The 23903-nt window shown below is 40.2% G+C and overlaps 1 protein-coding gene across 3 annotated transcripts in view; it reads right to left on the bottom strand.

Annotated features, from left to right (window-relative positions):
• Positions 1–20818, bottom strand: part of uap1 (UDP-N-acetylglucosamine pyrophosphorylase 1) — a 53429-nt gene extending 32611 nt beyond the window's left edge. For 2 of the 3 annotated variants that reach the window (XM_072274216.1, XM_072274218.1), the window contains exons 1-3: positions 20112–20818; positions 4305–4509; positions 475–650 (exon numbers count right to left, since the gene is read on the bottom strand). In XM_072274216.1, the coding sequence (XP_072130317.1) occupies positions 475–650; positions 4305–4509; positions 20112–20409 (679 nt within the window). In that variant the 5' untranslated portion in view covers positions 20410–20818. The remainder of the gene's footprint in view (positions 1–474; positions 651–4304; positions 4510–20111) is intronic. The other variant, XM_072274217.1, reaches the window with a different exon arrangement.
• Positions 20819–23903: the final 3085 nt, after the last annotated feature.

The raw sequence follows: 23903 nt of genomic DNA, 5'->3' as shown, positions 1-23903 counted from the left end.
GTTTACATTTAAGAAGTGGGGCATTACAAATCAACCAAGGTAAAAAATGTTGTAAAATGTTTAATCAGCCATTCTATGATGCCATTAAATCAATGCTTGGAGTGTTGTTCAGCATTGCGAGCTTAACTGTAAATACCTAACTGCAGATCATCTAATCAGTACCTCTTTTTCTCACCTATAACAAAGTTCCCCAATGGACTTCTAATCTAAACCCAAGCCTTTCGTTTAAATATCTTTTCCAACAAGCCCTCTACTAACTTGTTCTCAGTTTACCCCAGCGCTAATAAACTATCATCTATCAGCTTTTTAAATGGAAGGTAGCCTGCATTCCAAAAAATAAATAATTGTGTTTTTTTTTTGTGCAAGGAACATGGCAGATGAAATGAGGTATACATTCATTATCTGATGATCGGCAACAGATAGCTCTGATCCAAGTTAGCATGCATATCAGATATTTTTTGTGTTAAAACCAACCTGGTGCCATTGAAATTTTACTTTTTCCTTCAAGGATCGCCTTCCCATCAAAAGTCATAGCTGGCAACATTCCCTGTTGGAAAAAGATGATATTTTCCTTCTGTAGACCAAAGTAATTGTATTTAACAAAAAACTCCATTGTAGAATCCATTGTCCGGCCACTAGTCATAATATACCTAAAGAAATTCAAAAAGATGATTTTAAAAAAGGCAAATAAAGCAAAAAAAAAATACAAGTTGTTGGGTCAATTTTAAAAAGATTTTAAAAGAAATGTACACCTGCACATTATACAGTAGTTATACTTGAGTGGAGGAAGAATAGCAGAAATACTACAAACACAAAATTGTTTTATAAACAAAAAAAAATGCATAGAAATCGCACTCCCTCTCGAAAATTCTAGGATGTATTTCTATATACACAGTATAAAACTAGTTAATCCAACAAGAAAATGTTTTAAAAACAAGGAACAGAGTGCCACATAGTGGAGAAATAATTTATTGCCAATAAACAGCCAATAAAAGCTGTTTGCCTTTTTGGATCAATGAATGCATACTATGTATATTAGTGGCTAGTTTGGTGACTCCCCGCCACCCCCCACCAAGGAAGAAAAGAAAAAGAAACAAAATTTGTGATAACGCAAACAACAGGAATTCTGCAGATGCTGGAAATTCAAGCAACACACATCAAAGTTGCTGCGTTCACCGGCAACTTTAAAATTTGTGATAAACTTGATCGAAAGCCCATTAGATATTTTTCACCTTGAATCATTCACAAAAAATTTAACTACACATTTCTTGACTGAAACCATGTGAAGTTGAGTCATTGCTGTGCTGAATCCCAGGAAGCAAGTCAGTTTCGATGCAGCCCAAGTACAGTAACACAAAATGAGTCAGAAGCAAGAGAAACAGGACAGACGGCACATGTGCTTCCTTGTGAGTTCAGGTACATACAAGATTAAGGACCTGATGTGATTGATTGCCCCAAACCACTACAATTATGGCTTCATCAAGGGGTTATGACTGCAGCACTTTCAATAGGTGCTTAATATAGAAATGCTATGACTTTCTGGATACTTGTGAACAAAAATAGAATGATAGAATGATGAGTCTGGCAGAAACTATGGAAAAAATATTGATGTTCCACTGGACATCCATTAATTTCTTTGCTTTCTTTCTGTAGGATTTCCTCCTCCAAGAGCAAGTGGGAAAATGCAGATCATATAGCTTCAGATTCAGAGTTATATAGCAGAATTACACACCTTTCAGCCCCAATTCATCCATGCAACCAAGATGTGTGTCTACACCAATCTCACTTGCCTATGTTTGGCCCTCTGAACAGTTCCTTATCCATGTATCTGCCCAAATATATTTTACATGTTATACTGGTATCTACCTCTATCACATCGTTCCACCCTCTGTGCAGAAAAACTTGCCACTCAAATTCCCTTTAAATCCTTCCCCCTCTTTGGACTTTCCTACCCTGGAGAAGACTCACTATCCCCATAATTTTATATTTTCCTTTGCTCCAGGAAAAAGAGGCCAGCCTATCCAATCTCTCTTTATACCACAAGCCCTCCAGTTCAGGAAACATTCCTGTGAATCTTTTCTGCAATTTTTCGTAATCACAGCATTCTTGTAAGATGACAACCTGTAATGTAACTTACTAATCAATCTGTCAGTAAATATTGAAATGGCTGCTGCACACTGAGTGATGTCATTAGATGCATGTCTGATGCCACACCAACATCTGATGTGCCCTAATAAATTGTGTCCGGAAATGCCTAGGCCAATTTCCTCATGGTCATTCCTGTCCCAAAATGAAAGCTAGAGCTATCTTGCACACATGAATTCATATCTAAACTCAGCTTTTATTTGTGCAAACTTGACTGATGAATATCAATTATATTACATTGGGTTAAGCTGTTGGTAAACACTGATAAACAATTTGCTACCAAAGTTTAACTTAAATAATTGCAAACCTGCAGCTTTAGTGTTCAGACCACCTACTCAGTAGCCTATCTATAATAACAGTTATTCAACAGACTTCTATCCTAAACCCAAGCCCTTTTTTAAAATGTTCTTTTCCATCAAGACCTCTTCTAACTCATTCTCAGTTTACTCCAGCTCTAATAAACTGATAACTAGTTTTCCATTATAACTTCCCTAGGTAGTTCAATTACTTCAGATGTTGTCCAGCTTCATATTCCAAACCAGTGTTTCTCCCTCTCCTTACAATTGCCACCTGTAACCTTACAAGATGAACTTCAACTCTATCTTCCTTTCTCTCCAAGCAAAAAAACTGTACTAATTAATGTTTTGTTGTCTCCAATATAAATGCTTAACTTCACTACAGCCTTACTATTGAAATCTCTCCACTAGACTAATATAGTACATAAACAGACAATATAAGACCATCTCTACTACCATTGAACACCATCCATATCTCTGTAACACTAAACTATATAATTTTCCTCCAGAGTATGCTGTCCAGATCAGTGGAGCAGTCCTCATATTCCACCACCTTCCGCCCCAACATTCTGGACAATCCTAGCACAGCAACAGCAGACCAAGCAATGACTTCCCTTCCTGCACTGGAGATAACAATGATCCATCCTTTTCTCTCCATCTACATGCAGAATAAACCTCATATGATGATTGTAGCCCTCATATTTTGATTATAACTGATTACACCTTGGGTCATTTTTCAATTCTACAATAATTGCTGCCACAGCACTTATCAAACATCTATCTCTAGATGAGGCATTATTTTCTAATTTTCCTCCTCCTTCTTGAAGATACATAACTGCTCCACATACTGACAAAGTAAATCCTGAAATAATTTCATCAGATAAAGTAGCAACACAAACTCAAATTTGGCCCAGGGCAAATTCTACGTTTGACTATACAAGACAATCATACAATAGGCCTCACCACCTTAACTTTCCACCACAATGGAGTGTGAAGATCAGGAGAGAAGGGAGCAGAAGAGCAGACGATAGAGGCCACTGAGTGGACCACCAGGGAAGGGTTTGATAACAGACTGAGATCTTAGGAAGGGGTGAGGTTTAAGGCCCCAGCAATATAGACAGTGAGTAAGAAAGACTAGCAGGGGAATGATAAGAGTTCAGTGAAAGTCAAAAGGTTTAAAAAAAAAAATCACCCTTGAACTCTTTGGCTGTGACAATGCAAGATCAGGCTTTTGACACAATGCCAAGGCTGCCCTTAGACCTATGGTTAAGGCTTACTTCAATTGTGAAGTATAATTTTGCATTACATGTTGTCAAAAACTATTGCACACTGTAAAGCATTTACTGTATGCTCACAACCCCAACCTCCACGTACGCAGGGAAAAGTTCTAACCTGTTGTCTACCAAAAGAGCCTCGAATGTTGTGTATTTAATATTTCAGTAATGTTTGAGTAATCTTGTAAGTAAATTGTTTGATTCAGCATTCTCATGGTGTTTATACAATTCATTATTATTATATGTAAAAATAGGTGAATTACATATGTCATGATGCGACCACGTGATATGTGCGTGCCTTGCTTAAACAGAAAGTTAAGCTCATATTTTGCACTCCCGTGTTTTCCTTTTAATTAATGTTTCGGAGTTACAAAACATAACATCTACCTTGACAATAGTTCAGGCACGGTTGGAGTAAAGCAAATTTATACCAAAAAGCTGTGACTGCTTCAATTTTGTCCATAACAAACTGAATATAATATATATAGGTGTTCAACAGAAGGAATAAACTTTACTTATTTGGAATCTTATTCAAATATATAAATACATATAGGTGGCTAAAAGTACTACAGTGGATAGGGATACTGACCATGGAATTGAGCATTTATGTCCAAATTGCTCCGAAGCCAGTTGCTGAAGTTTCAAAATGCGTTCAGCTTGAATTTGAAAGAGAGTTTTTTGTGACAACAAACCAACATTGTACATCCCTTTAGGAAAGGTTACTCCAAGACGTGTTCCCTGTCCACCAGCCAAGAGCAGCACAGCTACTTTACTTTGTGAGATTTGAAGGAGACCTGAAAAAAAGTAAGACTTTTGTTAATAAATTAGTATGTTTTTGTTAGTATTTTAGACCATAAGACACAGGAGCAGAATTGGGCCATTTGGCCCGTCGAGTTTGCTCCGCCATTCAATCATGGCTGATTCTTCTTTTCCCCTCCTCAGCCCCACTCCCCAGCCTTCTCCCCGTAATATTTGATGCCATGTCCAATCAAGAACTTATCAAACTCTGCCTTAGATACACCCAATGATCTGGCCTCCACAGCTGCCTGTGGTAATAAGTTCCACCAATTCACCAACCTCTGGCTGAAGGAATTTCTCTGCACCTCTGTTTTAATTGGACACCCCTCCATCCAGAGGCTGTGCCCTCTTGTCCTAGACTCCCCCACCATGGGAAATATCCTTTCCACATTTACTGATTCCAGGCCTTTCAACATTCAGAAGTTTTCAATGAGATACCCCCGCACCCTTCTAAATTCCAGTGAGTACAGTCCAAGGGCTATCAAATGTTCCTCGTATAATAACCCTTACATTCCCCTAATCATCCTTGTGAACTTCCTCTGAACCATCTCCAATGCCAGCACATCTTTTCTTAGACGAGGACCCCAAAACTGTTTGCAATACTCAAGGTGAAGCCTCACCAATGCCTTATAAAGCTTCAGCATCACATCCCTGCTCTTGTATTTTGGACCTCTTGAAATGAATGCTAACATGGCATTTGCCTTCCTCACAACTGACTCAACCTGCAAATTAACCTTTAGGTTATTCTGCACAAGGACTCCCAAGCCCCTTTGCATCTCAGATTTTTGGATTTTCTGCCTATTCAGTAAATAGTCTTCACAAGTGCATGACCATACATTTTCCAACATTGTATTTCATTTGTCATTCACTTGCCCATTCTCCTAATCTGTCTAAGTCCTACTGCAGCCTACCTCTTTCTTCAACACTACCTGCCTTCATTCAAATCATTGATATACAGCATTAGAAGAAGCGGTCCCAACACCGACTCCAACGGAACACCACTAGTCAATGGCAGCCAACCGGAAAAGGATTATTTTATTCCCACTCGCTGAATCCTACCAATCAGCCAATGTTCTAACCATGCCAGTAACTTTCCTGTAATACCACAGGCTCTTAACTTGGTTAGCAGCCTCATGTGTGGCATCCACTGCATCCCATTTATCTATCCTACATGTAATCTCCTCAAAGAATTCCAACTGGCAAGACTTTCCCTTAAGAAAACCATGTTGACTTTGTCCTGTCTCGTCCTGTGTCACTAAGTACTCCATAACCTCATCCTTAACAATTGACTCCATCTTCCCAACCACTGAGGTCAGGCTAACTGGTCTATAATTTCCTTTCTGCTGCCTTCCTCCTTTCTTAATGAGTGGAATGACATTTGCAATTTTCCAGTCCTTTGGCACCATGCCAGAGCCCAATGATTTTTGAGATATCATTACTAATGCCTCTTCAATCTTTTTCACTATCTCTTTCAGAATCCTAGGGTGCAGTTCATCTGGTCCAGGTGACTTATGTACCTTTAGGTCTTTCAGCTTTTTGAGCACCTTCTCCCTTGTAATAGTAACTACACTCATTTCTCTTCCCTCACACCCTTCACATTGCTCGTGTCTTCCACAGTGAAGACTGATGCAAAATTCTCATTTAGTTCATTTGCCATCTCCTTGGTCCCCATTATTATTTCTCTGGCCTCATTTTCCAATGGTTCTATATCCACTCTCATCTCTCTTTATTTTTTTACATACTTGAAAAAGCTTTTACTATCCACTTTGATAATGTTTGCTAACTTGCTCTAATATTTCATTTTTTCCCTCCTAATGATTCTTTTAGTTTCTCTCTGTAGGGTTTTAAGTGTTTCCCAATCCTCTATCTTCCCACTAATTTTTGCTTTGTTGTACGCGCTCTCTTTTACACGAGCTTTGACTTCCCATATCAACCACGGTTATACTATTTTGCCACTTGAGTATGTCTTTTTATTTGGAATACATCTATCCTGCACTTTCCTTATTTTTCCCAGAAACTCAGGCCATTGCTGCTCAGCTGTCATCTCTGCCAGCAACTCTTTTGAGTCAAATTTGGCCAACCCCTCTCTCATACCACTGTAATTTCCTTTACTTAAATGATCCTCCTCGCTGACGATCAACAATGGTGCACCTCAGGGGTGTGTTCTTAGCCCACTGCTCGACTCTCTATATACACATGACTGTGTGGCTAGGCGTAGCTCAAATACCATCTGTAAATTTGCTGATGACACAACCATTGTTGGTAGAATCTCAGGTGGTGACGAGAGGGCGTGCAGGAGTGAGATATGTCAGCTAGTGGAGTGGTGTCGCAGCAGTAACCTGGCACTCAATGTCAGTAAGACGAAAGAGCTGATTGTGGACTTCAGGAAGGGCAAGATGAAGGATCACATACCAATCCTCATAGAGGGATCAGAAGTGGAGAGAGTGAGTAGTTTCAAGTTTCTGGGTGTCAAGATCTCTAAGGATCTAACCTGGTTCCAACGTATGTAGTTATAAAGAAGGCAAGACAGTGGCTATAATTCATTAGGAGTTTGAAGAGGTTTGGCATGTCAACAAATACACTCAAAAACTTCTATAAATGTATCATGGAGAGCATTCAGATGGGCTGCATCACTGTCTGGTATGGGTGGGGGGGGGCAGGGTGCGGGCTACTGCACAGGACCAAAAGAAGCTGCAGAGGGTTGTAAATCTAGTCAGATCCATCAGGGGTACTAGCCTACAAAGTAGCCAGGACATCTTCAGGGACCGGAGGTCTTGATTAAATTATGGAAATTAGGGGTGACAGGAAGATGATATAATTTTTTGTTTTTTTTATTTGGACAGTCTATGCAGCTAAGGGTAGGTATATTTGGGTTTCTGAGGAGGCGAGAGGGAGAACCGGACCCTACAAAGTGGTATTTATGGTTTAATATCATGATTAATAACATTTTCTGAGATGGGTACTGGGGTGGATAAATCACTTTTTGCAGATGATGGAACTTTATGTATCAGAGGTAGGAATTTCAATTTAGCTGTATACAGGAGGCAATTAGTGATTAATAAGGTTGAACAGTGGGCAAATAGATGGAGTTTTAAGCTTTCAACAGCTAAAACACGTTATGTGTTTTACGAAGAGGATCAACAGACCTGCACTTGTTTGAAACTACACAATCAAACTTTTGAAGAAATGTCAGTGGTAAGATTTGATTGCATGTGGCTGGATAATAAGCTGACATGGAAGTACTGTATCAGTAAAATAATTGATAAAGGGGCATTAAATATCCTTGGGTTCTATGAAATTATTCTTGGGATGCTACACGAAAATTTCTAACCATTTATATTTGTTTAATTAGATCTGTACTTGATTATGGCTGTGTGGCTTATGGATCAGTTTCATCTTCAAATTTAAGATGTTTGGATGTGATGCAAGCACAGGCTTTAAGACTGTGTTGTGGTGCAGTAAGGTTGTCTCCTATTTCGGCTTTACTGGTTGAAATGGGACAATTGTCCTTGCAGTTATAGAGGCTGAGGTTGATGTTAACATACCAGATTAATTTGTGGGGACAGAGAAATGATCACCCAGTTAAAATGTGTTGGAAGACTGCTGGGAACATCGCAAGAATAGGGTTTTTAGTGTTGGGTGGTTGGGTTCTTATCACACTAGGAATATGGGTTCGCTGGATTATGCAGTATGCCCCATTGTAGATTTAATGAAGTCCAAGGATCCTGATATGCCTGAGTCTGTTGATTCGTCAATATGTTAGGGAAAATTGCTGTGATATGTTAACCATTTTTTTTTACTGATGGATCAAAAGATAATTTAACTGGGACTGTTGGTGTAGCTATGTTTGTGCCTGAATTACAGGTAATAATAAAGAAATGTCTTACTTCTGCTGTAAATGTCTTATATACTGCAGAATTGGTTACCATTTTTTTGGGCTTACAGAAGGTGGAGGAAATTTGTCCTTGAAAAGTTGTAAATTGTTCAGATTCTTTTTTTCTTAAATGGGTCATTCTAGCAGTAGGTCAGATTTACTTCTGGAAGCTCTTCAAAGTTCATTTCATATTCAAAGTATTGGTTTACATGTCCACTGCACATAGAGGGGTTGAGGGGAATAAGTAGTTTAGTTGTTGGGCCAAAAAAGCTGTTAAGAGTTCAACTGTGGATATAGACCTTCCACTGAGCACATCAGAAGCTAAGGGATTGATGAGGCTAAGAATTAGGGGATTATGGCAAGATATGGGATAATGGGCAGGAAGGGAGATACCTTTATAGAATACATAAAACTTGCATTGATGGGAGAAGGCGGGTAAAACAAGAAGGGAAGGAATTGTATTGACTTGAATTAGTATTGGGCGTACTGGGTTTAATTATTCCTTGTTTCTTGTTGGAAACCATCACTCTGGGGTGTGTAGGTTTCGGTTTCATTATGAAACATCTGAACATGTTCTTTTACAGTGTGAAGCATACAAGGTTGATAGAAAGCAAATGCAGGCTGTGCTATTATCTTTGGGGGTTGACAGTTTTCATTTTAAAAACTTAGTTATGGAAGTTAATTTAATTCAAAATATTATCTTTCATTATTTACAATCTATAGGGCTTTTGGGGTAACTTTTTCCTTTGATAAAGGAATAGTAGGGGTTTTATTTCACAACTCTCTACACCACACTCCAGCCCAGGTGGTGCTGATGGTAATGGACCAAGTTGGAAATGTCAACTGCCATTACAAGTCAGAAGAAGGTGCAACGGTATGGTAGAATTTCAACAGACCAAACCAAAATGAAGACAAAATGGCATTCAAGACAAGTCAAGGAAATTATGATAGAGAAGCACAAATCTGGGTAAGGGTACAAGACCATTTCAAAGGCACTGAACGCATCTTGGAGCCCAGTGCAGTCCATCATGAAGAAATGGAAAAAATGTGAAACTACAGCCACACTGCCACCCCCCTAAACCTAGTCACCGAAGAAGAGTGTCTCTTGTAAGCGAGGCAATGGTGATACCAACAGTCACTCTGAGTGAGCTAAAGAAGTCAGTGGCTGAACTGAAGATGAAATTCATCGCTCTACAATCTCAAAGGGCTTGCACAAGAGGCATTTCTAGAAGAGTGCCAAGGAAGAAATCCTGACCTAAAAAGCAAAATATTGTCTGTAAAGACTTTGGAAAGTTTCATTAGAAGATACTGTAAAGATGGGGAAGAAGGTCTTGCGGTCGGATGAGATGAAAGTAGAACTTTTTGGCCTCAACACTAAGTGGTACTGCAGCAGGGAGTGGAAACCTGGTCAGGATTGATAGGAAGATGAATGCTGCTAAATACAGGAGATCCTGGATAAAAACCTGCTAGTCTCTGCCAGAAAGTTTAAACTGGGGAGGAAGTTTGACTTTCAGCAGGGCAACAACCCTAAGCAAACTGCCAGTGGAGTAGCTTCAAGAGAAGAAAATTGATGTCTTTGAGTGGCCCAGTCAGATTCCTGACCTTAATCTGATCAAACATTTCTGGAAAGACTTTATTACTGCTGTCCATCGCGGCTCCTCAACTAACCTGACACAGTAATGGGGAAACCTTGCTCCACCACATTGTGCAAAGCTAACAGTCTTATCCAAACAGACTGCTCGCTGCAATAGCTGCGAGAGATGGTTGAACTAAGTGCTGAGCAAAGGGGGATGAATAATTTTCAACTGCAGACATTTCAGTTTTTGAACTTTTAGTTTTCACGCTTTACAATTTCTCCTTTTATGGCTCTACTGTGGGGGGGAAGGGGCATGTGATTCACAATAAAACTCTCAGTTTAATTGATCAATATCTCTGGTTGTAATACACATTTATGTGAACAAAGGGTTGGGGCTGCATACTTTTTCAAGGCACTACAAGCAATTTCTATTTTTAAAAGAGTAACTTCCAATCTGACAAGGTGTTCCCTCAGACCCTGTAGAAGGCCAGTGCTGAAATTGCAGGGGTCCTAGCAGAGATACTTAAAACATCCTTGGCCACGGTTGAGGTGCCAGAGGATTGGATAGCTAATGTCGTTCTTCCTTTTTCAGAAAGGCTCGAAGAATAAACCAAATAATTGTTGGCCAATGAGCCTAACATCAGTAGAGGGAAAGTTATTAGAAAGAAATCCAAGAGACCAGATATACAAGCATTTGGATAGATAAGAGACTGATTAGGGATATTCAACATGGCTTCATGTGTGATAGGTCAGATCTAACCAGTCCTATGGAGTTTTTCAAGGACAAGGTAGTGAACTTTGTCTACATGGATTTTAGCAAAGCCATGTGGAAGGTTGGTCAAGAAGGTTCAGTTGCTTAGTATTCAAGATGAGATAGTAAATTGGATTAGACATTGGCTTTACAGGAGAGATTGGTAGTAGAAGGATGCCCTTGACTCGTAATGTGCTGAAGGGATTGGTGCTGAGTCTGTTGTGGTTTGTCATCTATATCAATGATCTGAATGATTGTGATAAACTGGATCAGCAAATTTTTTAGATGATCCCAAGACTGGTGGTAAAGTAGGCAGCAAGGAAGACCATCAAAGCTTTCAGTGGGATCTGGACCAACTGGAAAAAAAAAATCACAGATAAAATTTAATGCAGACAAGTGTGAGGTGTTGCACTTTGGGTAGGGCAGGGAGGAGTGCGGTAGAATGAAGGGATAAGGGAATACAGATCTATAATTCTTTGACAGTGTCATCACAGGTAGACAGGGTCATAAAGAAAGCACACTGGCCTTCATACATCAAAGTTTGACTATGGGAGTTGGGATATCATATTGAAGTTGTGCAAGATGTTGGTGAAGCCTAATCTGGAGTATTGTCTGCAGTTTTGGTCACCTACGTACAGGAAAGATACCAATAAGATCGGAAAAAGTACAGAGAAAATTTACAAGGATGTTACCAGGATTTGAGGACATGAGTTATAGGGAAAGGTTGAATAGGTTAATACTTTATTCCCTAAAACATAAAAGATTGAGGGGAGATGTGATAGAGTTGTACAAAATGAGGGATATAGATAGAGTAAATGTAAGCAGACTTTTTCCATTGAAGTTGGGTGAAACTAGAACTAGAGGTCAAGGGTTAGGGGTGAAAGGTGAAATGTTTAGGGGGTACACAAAGTTGAACTTCACTTAGAAGGTGGGGAGAGTGTGGAACAAGTTGTCCAAAGAAGTAGAGGATACAGGTTTGATTTTCACATTTATGAGAAATTTGGACAGTACATCGAGGGCTCGTTTTCAGGTGCAGGTCAATGGAATTGGACAAATTAATAGTTTGGCACAGACTAGATGTACCAAAGTACCTGCTTCTGTGTTGTAGTGTTTTAAGACTCCTTACAAATCAAGTACAGAGTCATAAGTCAGGGCATATCAAAAGATACAATTAGTTAAATTCATAACATTGGCATTTGATTCAACCCATCAAATTCCTCTAGCTTCCAGCTGCTCCAGTCTCATCTCCAAGGTATTGATTAGGTTAGATCTATACTCACTGAAGTTTAGAGGAATGAAGAGAGATCTTGTGGAAATACATGATCCAAATGGAGACTGACAAATTGGATGTTATGATGATATCCACAACAATGGGCAGAGTAGGGGGGGGTCACCATTTACGAAAGATGAAGTGAAATGTCTTCTCTCCCCATGGAGCCGTTGTGGTAGTCACTGAATATATACAACGCCAAGACTGAAGGGCATCTCAACTACAAGGGAGTCAAGGGTAAAATGACTTTTCTTTTCTTGAATTGTCAAAGATTATGACATTGTATTAGTGGCTGAGGAAAATTTAAAAGTTGCATTTAGTGAGAAGTTAATTGTGGGATTTCTGCTTTCAATATCTGCAATTTCAGATCCAATTCAAACATATGATTATGATGAAAACATTCAGCAAAAAATACACACCTTTTTGATGCCAATCATGGACTCTAATTACTACGCAATACCACCTGACATATCTATCAATGCACTTAATTACCACAGAAATAAGATACAAAAAGACAGAAAGAAATATTTCGTATGGCAACACATTGGCTCCTGAACCAAAGCTATTGGAAATATTCCCCCCCCCCATTAAAAAAAATCCTCTTAGCCTCTTGTTGATAGTGTAAGAAACATTTAAAGTTAATGATAGAGTTGTAATATAGAGGATCCTCACAGCAGTCATAGAGTCCATTCTCCCGTATGGATGCGAGACGTGGACACTCACCAAGACTATGTGAAAGTCTCTAGATGGTTGCTATACACGAATCCTCCAGATGGCTCTTGACGTGAGTTGGCAACAGCACATAATGAATGTCGAACTCTATGACGACCTACCGATATTCACCACTAAAATCGAGGCGAGAAGACTGCAACGAGCGGAGCACTGTCTACGCCACCCCAAGCTACCTGCCAGCCTAGTCATCATATGGGAGCCCAAGCATAGGAGGATGAACCCTGGGCGCCCTCCCAAGACTATGGTCAACACGTTTCTAGAAGACAGCGGCGCGGCTACTGTAGATGAACTGAACACACTGATGAGGGAGAGGGCAAAGTGGAGAGTCGGTCATCGTGCCCGATGCCAGTCCCCTAGGCCTGAGTTGACGTAGTAGTAATGTAATATAGATCTTCTTCTGGACCTCTGGAATGGTTAGTACAAGTGGAAAACTTACTTTCTTTACTTCTTGACTGTATATTTAATTGTTTCCTTTTGCTCTTTCAAACTATTGAAGTCAATGAGACCAAAACACAAGCAACGGCCAGGAAAATATATAATGGGGAATGCTTGACCACTGAGCAATAGGAGCCAGAACATAGAATATACAACAATTAAGTTGTGTTTCATTTTGAAAATGCAGTTGTGCATATCTAGTACTTTTCCAAATTACTATAGAAAGGAACACTTCAACTGCTACACTATGCAACAGAACCACCACTCTTAATATATCTGGCAATGTTAACCTAACTTAAAACAAGAAATAAAACTTGTTCCAAACAAGGTTCATTTAGCTTTAGCTGGATTTCCCAGCAGAATTCTTCTGAGAACAATTCTGCTATTTAGTACAACTACCATGAACAATGAACCTATTCCTTAATGGAAAGGATAGCCAAGGCAATTAATCATACAAATGGATGCAGGATTTCAGCTTAGATGGAGTGATTAAGTAATAGCTACAGTTTGTAATCGAGCTTTTTCACATGCAATTTATATTACTTTTATTGAAATAGGAAAGGATTCTTAATATTATGAGACTTGGGGCACAGGATCCATGGAAACTTCACTGCATAGATTTTAAATTGGCTTGCCCACATAAGGCAGACAGTAGTAATTGATGGAATGTATTCTGCCTGGAGATCTGGAGATCAGTGACCAGCAGTGTTCCACAGGGATCTGTTTGGGACCCCAGTATTTTGTGATTTGTATAAATGAATGAAGAAGTAAAAAGGGTGGGTTAGAATGCTTTCAGATGACATGAAGTTTGGAGGTGTTGTGAATAGTGTAAAAGGTTAACAAAGGTTTGAACAGACCCCCTTTAGAATAGACAGGTTGCCAAGTTGAGTGGAGAAGTAACAACAGATGGCGTTCAATCCAGAAAAAAATGTGAAGTGATGAAGTTTGAAAGCTCAAACTTGATGGTGGAGTTTCAAGGAACAGAGAGCTCTTGGGGTCTTAGTAATATTGCAGTTCTATAAAACTTTATTAGACCATAGTTGGAGTACTATGTTCAGTTCTGGTTGCCTCAATATAGGAAAGATGTGGAAACTTTAGAAAGGGTGCAGAGGAGATTTGGAGAACATGTGTTATGAGCTCACACCTAGAAAGTTGTTGTGCCTAGAAATATCAAATGTGGTAGAATTTATATCAATAGTCATCGAACAAAATGGCCTAGATTTTGGAATCAGTAGCAAAATGACATCAGTTCTCCCAGAAATCTCCAGAAAGACCTAATCAATGATGTAAACTTCTCTCTCAGTGATATTGGTTGCTGTCAAGAATCAGTTCACGGGAACCCTTGGCACCCAGCAACAGTACGTCATCAAGATGAATGAGAACTCATTACAGACAGCAAAACACTAAATAAAAAGCAAATTGGCTTATCTTAAATAATTCACAATCCACAAAATAATGATTTGGATACAAGGTTAAGAGGAATGGCCAAAGAAACATGTTGGAATCCACTACATCCTACAAGTTTTGTAGGGTCAAAAGGCTTAAAATATCATTTGATTCTATTTAAAAACTTCAAAGCCTGTGGAACAAAAGTAATAATTTCATTTTACTTCACAGTGAGAACAGTTTCAGAAACTTACATTTTTTTCAACATTATGCCGGGGTGGGAGCTTCAAATGAATATGCCACAGGGAGGAACTTTTGGAACTTAAGGTCTTCTATATTTAATTATCCAACTGCACATCCAAGGAGTTGATGCAAACATCAAGTTTTACCATTAAACAATTACAAAATCCAGACCATAGCTATCTCAAGATTTTGCACTTTCAGATTTTATTAGCTGTGATCTTTGTCCCACACTTAATTATGGCAGATACACTATTAACTTGATATTTGTCTCAGACTTGCTGACATTTATTTTCATTCACAAAACTTAAATTAATAGCAAAACATTATGGCATGTTTAGCTAACATATTGTCACAAGCTTTGCGAGATGGGCTGGAGAACAATTTGCAAGAGGTCCATATTTTATTGTGTGAATATACAAGCATTGTAGCACAAGAGATACAAGAGCCAAAAACTGAGTTGTTGTGCCACTCCAAATCAATTCATTCCGAATCCCTCAAGCTTTACGACATTTCTGCTTTTGTGTAATGCCCTTCAAGCTATTAACTATGTTCCCAGTGAGACTCAGACAGGGAAGCAAAATTGATACCACCAACAGTCAAGTATTCTAAATATAATTTTATTGTCAAGTTCAAACTGAGGCATAGCATAGGATCCAAATCAACCTATTAGTGAAGCTGCTGTCTCTTGCTACAAAAGGAAGGTATACCTATTGGAAGTTTTTTTAAGAAAACTAAACAATTATACATAGCTACATTAGGTCCATGGTATTGCAAATAGGCAATGTAATGATTGTTCCTTTAAAGCCACTGTTCAAATATTACATTATAAAGATTCATAGAGACATACAGCACAGAAACAGGCCTTTCAACCCAACTTGTCCATATTGATTTTGATGCCTATCAATGTTAATCCAGTTTTTTGGTGTTTGGCCCCAATCTCTCTAAGCCTTCCCTATCCAAATGACTTTTAAATGTTGGATTCATACCAACTTCTGCCACCTCTTCTGACACCACCCTCTGTATGAAAATCTTTCCTTTCAGAACCTCTATACATCCTTACTTTCTCACCATAAACCTATGCCATCTAGCTTTAGACTCGCCTACCCCGATAAGGCCATTGAGCTGAAACCATAACCATTTCTTTCCGTTATTACCTAATCTGCATAATGTTTTCCTAAGCCTGTGCTCATTGACTGCCTGTTCTCATTTATCAGCCAGGGATACGCCTACTCTCAATAATTCTGCAACAATAAGAGTGAAGTATGAAGTGTGAATGTCGAAGGTAGCACAGAAGAAGTGAAATTAAATGAAACCAGTGCTTATATATAATATGCTTAGGATGTTAATTTAAACAAGGTTGCCACAGTTGCCTTCCCTATCCCTTCTGCTCCCTCCCCAAAATAAAGTACATTACTTACAATTGGTCAAGTCCCACTTTCTCTTCAGGTACCTTCACATCACATTTCATTTGCTAACACTTGTCTGAAGCACTTTGGGATATTTCAAGTGTTATGGAGTCATGGATTCCAGGCAGAGACAGGCTCTTCAGCCAACCATGGTGCCCAACCAGCTAACCCTAGTTTCCTGAATTTAGTCCATATCCCTTTAAGCCCTGCTCCTCCATGTATCAAGATGAGAGCTTCTTAAATTATGCCTTTATACCAGCCTCAACTATTCACCCTGGCAGCTTCTTCCAAACACTCACCAGCTACGCAAAAAAGTTGCCCCTCAGATCTTTTTTAAAATCTTCCCCTCTTAATGTAAATCTAGGGCTCTAGCTTTCGCCTCCCCTACCTTGGGGAAAACACAGTTACCATCCACTAAATCTATACTTCATAATATTAAACATTCCTGTAAGGTCACAGCTTGTTCTCTCATGTCGTTGATGGAGAAAATCAAAATTCTTTTGAATCTGCATAATTAATCAGGATTTCACTGCAGCAATTTAATAATGCCTAGATCTATGTTTAAGACAGATTGAAAGTCAGGCAATAGGAACTCGAAACCTGGAACACGAAAGATTTGGACCAAGTCAGGAAGTGTCTACAGATAGAGAAACAGGTTTCATGTCACAATTTGATAATCTCCCATCTTAAAAATGATTTCTCCATAGACAATGCTTGACCTACTGAATATACTTAGTACTTTCTAGCATCTGCATCTGTTTCTTTCAGAATTATATCAAATGTTTCTCTGGTCACTTTCCCACCCAAGTACAATAACTTTCTCCTCAATTTTCTTTTACGAAGAATGAAAACTATTAGAACATTAACTCCCAATATTACATACAAGGTATGTCTATTGAAAGATCGCACCGAAAAGTTATGCAACACTATCCCAGGATTTACAGTAACTGGTAAAGTGGTCACATTTTGAGTATGGCCTTAAAAGGTAAATTCATTTACTTATTGGGTTAGAGTGCGGAATAGGCCCTTCCAGCCATTCAAGCCACACCACTCAGCAACCCTGATAATAACCCTAGCCTAATTAATCACAGGATAATACAATGACCAATTAACCTATCAACTGGTACGCCTTTGGACTGTGGGGGGAAGCCCGAGCACCCAGAGGAAACCCACGCAGTCACAGGGAGAACGTACAAACTCCTCATAGGCAGCAGTGGGAATTGAACCTGGGTCACTAGTAGTGTGAAGTGTTGTGCTAACCACTATGCTACTGTGCTGTCCCAGTTTATCTCCCAATAGACCAAATTGCTGAATGCAGTTTGCTTTAAGCTCAGCAAAGTTGTGGGACAGAGGACAGTAGAGACAGAAAGAATGCCCAGAAAATGCTGAGAAAACTGACTGTCTGTTCAGCCCAACATGACTTAACCAGCAGTCATTGATCAAAAGCAGAATATTCCTGTAGTTTCATTCAAGAACTAAAAATATTCAAATAATTAACATTTTTCTTAAATTCATATTCCCAAGTACACTGTAAAACAATTAAAAACATCTAAAATAATTCAACATCTAAGCCCTTCCCACTACCTAATCATCTCCTTTCAAATAAATAATGTTCCTGTGCAGGTCTAATCTGCTGCAGATTATTTATATCTTTTATCACCATTATCTAGTAGGGAAATGTAGCAACTTCTCACTTCACCTCTAAACCAGAAAGTACTCTGTTGGAAAATGCCAGTGTAACTGTAACCAGGAATTCTGACATATTGGCACCAATGCAGATTGCCTTAAAATAACAAATTAACTCTTCCACACAGAACATGTATAAAATACAAAGAATTCCTACTACAGTATGACTTATGTTCAATTAAAGCATCTACCTGAACAGAATGGCCCAATAAACTATTGAATTATTAAATGATCAGCATACAAAAAAAAAGGCTAGTCAGTAAAGCTCTTTATTGAATAACTTTGATTAAGGTAACTTAACACAACTTGACGATCAAGTAAAGATAACTGCTTTCCTTCTGAAAACAACATCAATGAATCTATAAACCAAATGGTCACTATATATTATTTGCTATTGCATACTTAAGTAACTGAAATTAAACATTCCCATTGTCATGGCTCATATCTCTAATAACCCTCTCCAGCAAACATAAAGCTCCATTTAACCCATGGACCTTTAGCAGCTGAGAACACAGCTCAAAGCTACTCCCAGAATGAAGCCTGGTCAGTTTCAATCACACTATATTAGGCTTAGTGGATGCTGTGGTAATCAATTTCTCCATGGGTGACCAGGCTCAGCTCACTCCAGATAAAGCTTAAAAGGCAGGGAAATGAACCTAGGCGACTCATCAGTCAGGGAAAAATCCCTTCCTTTTCTTGCTTTCTCCTATCATGGCATTCTGAGTATATGATTTATCATTTTATTTATCTTCTTCATCACTGCTCAAGGCTTTAAGCATTCCTTTGACAAATGGTACACAACTGGATGGCCATTTGAACAATCATTCCAAACTCATGTCCTCGTAGAGTAGTTGCCTCAACAATTTTCCAGAACAGATTTTCTTCAAGCCATTTGCAATCTTTCAGTGAAAACGATCGCATTAGTATCTTGTTCAATCTTTTCAATTTCATCAGCCTTACCATTTATCCAATAAGATACTCTTAGGTCCTATTCCTGTAATCATTTGGTTTCCAAGCATTAAAAGCCTGGACCCAAAACATTAGCTTGTATGTGTTTTCAATTAACAATGATTGGTCTAATCTGTTCCAGGGCATTATGTTTTTATTCTTGATCATGTATTTTGTTTTTACCTCACATCCTCTGTGACAGGTCCTCTCTTCACTCTCTCCAATATTTGTAAAACTTAGTAAAGAGTGAACACAGCATTTCTGGAGCAAGCTAAGCATTAAATGAAAGCTGTTACTTTGCTGTTCTTGAAAATTATTATTTGCTTACTTCTGGAAGTGCTTCTTCACAACAAAAATAATGAGCTTATCAATACATTAAGTCAGCTTCAAATCCTAAAGTCATTGTGTTTAATATATACAATATTTTAGATTTACTGAACAATTTAACTTATTTTATCAATAAAAAAGAGTGGGTTGGGAGAATATTGTATTGAGATGTAGATGATCCCGAAGTCTCAACAAACTGTGACACTGTAATGCAGTTGGATTGCTGGGGGTATCTTATAGACATGCTGAACTTTCCTGGACAGACGGTTTGTTATGTATTGGAGCCCATTTGGTCCACCTAGCTTTCATGAAGTGATCCCTAAAATACCAAGTTACTTTTCCTCTAGTGATCAAGTTTTTTTTTTAAGCCTTGATCGATTCTGCTTCTATCAGAAAGCAGGGAGTTTCTCATCGTCACAGTGCATTTTAAACATCTGCAACAGGCCACTCAGTTCATCCAGTTGATACCAATTCTCAGGAGTTTTCACGTTCTCTTACTCATTTTACTTTAACCGATTTTCTCACGTAGCTATCTACACCTGATCTTCCAGACTTCAATGGGGCAAGCAGCAGCGGCCAGTTACCCAGCCAGCACATCTGTGTGACTGGGGGTGGGGTGGGCGGGGTTGGGGGTAAAGCCGAAATCCCCGGGTCAGGATTCAACTGGGGGCTCGCTCGAGCAAGAAACCCCAACTTCTGCATGCATCTTTCTTTCATCCGCCCCGTCTTATCGCGTCGACTACTCTCAGCCGTGGAAATTTACCAAATGAATTCGCAGTCCCGAGGGGGCGGGGCGGGAAGGGAAGCCCTCAGTCATTCGATGGCAGAGGCACCAGTGTGGAGCGGATGTGTTTAAGGACACGTTTTACTACAGAAGAGCCATTCACGCGCTGCTCCCATCTTCCAGCTAGAGGTTTTATTCCCCGCACCCATCCACCCAAAGCCGGGGCCGGTTCGCTCTCACCTTCCGCTTCCCACGTCGGCAGTTGCTCCCGATCTCGGGTGATGCTGCCTTGTACTTCCTTGGGCACCGGCTCCATGTGCTCGTCCACTTTCTGCTGCTCCTGCAGCGCTTCTGAGCCCTGCACGGCCTGGCGGAAGAAGCGCATGATTTCGGGGAAGTGGCAGGCGTCGAGATCGGCGAGCAGCTCGTCACGCTCGGCCTCCTTCAGCCCGTCCCAGAAGCGGAGCAAGTGAGCCTGGCCGTCCGCCGCCAGCCGCTCGCGGAGCCGGAGCCGGAGCCCGTTGCCGTCCCCGTCCATCGCGGGCGGGCGCCCGGGGAGACTCGAACAACCGCTTGAAAAAGAGCGCGATCCGGCCCGGGCGCGTCCCAGTCGCTCGAGCGGGGAAAACGCTCGCGAGCCGGTGCAATACCTACCGGTGTAAGAAATGTATAGCAATTTTGGCCAGAATTGAACGAAATATCAATATAGGGGAGGGGGAAGAGTGCAAAATGAATGATCTTCCGCACTGTGGCCGCCTTTAAACCGTGAACAGGGCCCGGGTTTTTAAAGAGAGGATAATTTTACAAAATTGCCTTATTAGCAACAGACAGAAATAGTCAACCCACAGCGCAGATGGTATTTCTGCCACTCCACATCCGCTGCAGGATATTTAAAGTCAGTCATCAAAGGTGTCGGCAGCCAGTGAGAGCTGGTGAACTGGGATGATCGGGGCCTGGTCCGACCCGCCTCCCTGCCCTTGTTCGGTATCAGGGCCGCCTCCTCCCACCCGCAAATATACATACATACAGGCATATTCATTTCTGACGTGTGCCATTGCCTGGACACCGGATCGCCACTTTATATTTAAAAAAAGCACAATAGATTCTAGAATTCGAAAAGAAAAGCAATAGATTTTGCAAACAATCAGCAGAAAGAGAAAAAAACAGTCCCTGCTTCAAGTAAGGGACCCCGGGTCGCGTTTGGTTCACATTCCTACTCGCCACGTATGATTATCTCTCTACAACATTACTTCTGTCGGGGATTCTGGGGGAAGAAGTGGTGTGCAAAATACTCTCAAAATGTCTGGTAATATCACGGGGAAATAAAACATTGCCTTGTCAATTACTTCCCAATACAAGCTAATGATTTATCAAGGGGAAATAAAAGGAGCCGATTGATGACGAATTCTTCCATCAATTTCCTGGTCATGAAAACGTATAGTATACGTGTCCTTTAGACATACGAATAGATGTGGGTACAAGCAGGCTATTCCCTCAACTCATTTTTTTTTTGGTCTGTAAGCTTATAACAGAGAGGATGATAGGTCCACGCGAGTCCTCGGAGTTGTCAATTCTCAAGGGCGAAAGCAATATTTAAAAAGAAATGACTAGGGTTTGCGAGTAGCATTGGGAAGCATTTAAAATGTTTCGAAATTCTCAACAAGAACTGAAGTGTTCAATTCTCAACGAGAAAGTGGATGACCAACAAGGTCATCCACTTTATTTCTAATGCTGCGTACATTTGTATCAGTCTTCATAGTGGAAGACATTAGCAACATACCTGATAGCCAGAGATCTCAGGGAATAGAATTAGGTACAGTCAAGATTACTGGAGAGAAAGTGCTTGGGAAGCTTAATGGACTAAGAACAGATAAGTCTCCCGGACAGGATGAGGTGCACCCACGGGTTCTGAAAGAGGTGGCTTTGGAGATTGTGGAGGCATTGGAAATGATCTTCCAGGAATCAACAGACTCTAGCATGGTTCCGGAGGACTGGAAGGTCGCAAATGTAGTTCCACTATTTAAGAAAGGAGGGAGGCAGCAAAAAGAAAATCGCAGACCTCTCAGTCTGACATCGGTCGTTGGAAAGTTATTGGAGTCGATCCTCAAGGAAATGAAATACCTCAAGGTGCATGACAAGACAGGCCCAAGCCAGCATGGTTTCATGAAGGGAAGATCCTGCCTCACCAACCTATTGGAATTTTTTTAGGTAATCTCGAATAATATTGACAAGGGAGAGGCTGTGGAGGTTGTGTATTTGGATTTTCAAAATGCCTTCGATAAGGTCCCGCATAAGAGGCTGCTTAATAAGATGAGAGCCCATGGAATTATAGGAAAGTTATTGAAATGCGTGGAGCATTGGCTGATAGGCAGAAAGCAAAGGGTGGGAATAAAGGGATCCTATTCTGATTGGTTGCCGGTTACTAGTGGTGTTCCACAGGGGTCGGTGTTGGGGCCGCTTCTTTTTGCAATGTATATCGATTATTTAGATTATGGATTAAATGGTTTTGTGACTAAGTTTGTGGATGACACCAAGATAGCTGGAGGAGCAGGAAGTGTTGAAGAAATGGAAAGGTTGCAGAGAGACTTGGTCGGTTTAGGAGAGTGGGCAAAGAAATGGCAGATGAGATACAATGTTGAGAAATGTACGGTTGTGCATTTTGGAAGAAGAAATAATCGGGCAGATTATTATTATTTGGATGGGGAGAAAATTCAAAAGTCGGAAGTGCAAAGGGACTTGGGGGTCCTCATGCAGAATACCCTAAACGTTAACCAGCAGGTTGTATCGGTAATAAGGAAAGCGAGTGCTATGTTGGCCTTCATTTCAAGAGGAATAGTGTATAAGAGTAAGGAGGCGTTGATGAGGCTCTATGGGGCACTGGTGAGACCTCATTTGGAATACTGTGTACAGTTTTGAGCCCCCTATTTTAGACGGGATGTACTGATGTTGGAAGGAGTTCAGAGGAGATTTACGAGGATGATTCCCGAAATGCAGGGGCTAACATATGAGGAGCGTTTGTCGGCTCTTGCACTGTATTCATTAGAGTATAGAAAAATGAGAGGGGATCTCATAGAAACATTTCGAATGTTGAAAGGGTTAGACAGAGTAGATGTGGAAAAGCTGTTTCCCTTGGTGGGTGAATCCAGGGCAAGAGACCACAGTCTTAGAATTAGAAGGTACCCATTTAAAACAGAGATGAGGAGATTTTTTTTTTATTAGCCAGAGGGTCGTGGATTTATGGATTTCGTTGCCACATTCAGCTGCGGAGGCCCGATCACTGAGGATGTTTAAGGAGGAGATTGATAGGTGTCTAATTAGTCAGGGTATCAAGGGATATGGGGAAAAAGCCGGAAATTGGAACTAGATGGGAGAACAGTTTAGCTGATGGTGGAGTGGCGGAGCAGACTCGATGGGCCGAGTGTCCTACTTCTGCTCCTTTGTCTTGTGATCTTGTGAACTGTCTGCCCAGAAATAAAATAACTCCTCAGGAAAAGTAATTAATTCCTGTCTAACAATAATGAGTAGAAATGACATTGGATAAAGGACGCATAAAAGTTGCCAATATACGTAGGAACAGTCCCTTCGTTCCACGATGTTTTGCCAAATTATTTATTTACTTAAAGATGCAGCGCTCGGAAACCGGTAGGTCCTTAAGGCCCTTCGAGCCGCTCCGCCAGCAACACACCAATTTAACCCTAGCCTAATCAAAGTTCAAAGTAAAATTTATTACCGGAGTACATACAAGACATCGCATACAACCCTGAGATTCATTTTCTATTGTAAACACCAGGAACTATAAACTATAATCTGTGCAAATGCAGATATAAATAAATAGCAACAAATAACGAGCATACAACAGAATCCTTAAGTGAGTGTAGCTATCCCCTTTTGTTCAAGAGCCTGAAGATTGAGGATTAGTAACTGTTCTCGAACCTGGTGGTGTGAATCTGATGCACCTGTGCCTTCTACCTGATGACAGCAACGAGAAAAGAGCATGGCCTGGGTGGTGAGGATCTTTGATGGTGGACGCTG

This window comes from Mobula birostris, chromosome 12 (genome assembly GCF_030028105.1).
Source record: "Mobula birostris isolate sMobBir1 chromosome 12, sMobBir1.hap1, whole genome shotgun sequence".
Classification (NCBI taxonomy): domain Eukaryota; kingdom Metazoa; phylum Chordata; class Chondrichthyes; order Myliobatiformes; family Myliobatidae; genus Mobula; species Mobula birostris.
Note: the sequence above shows the minus strand (reverse complement) of the source record. Positions and strands in the feature narration are given on the sequence as shown.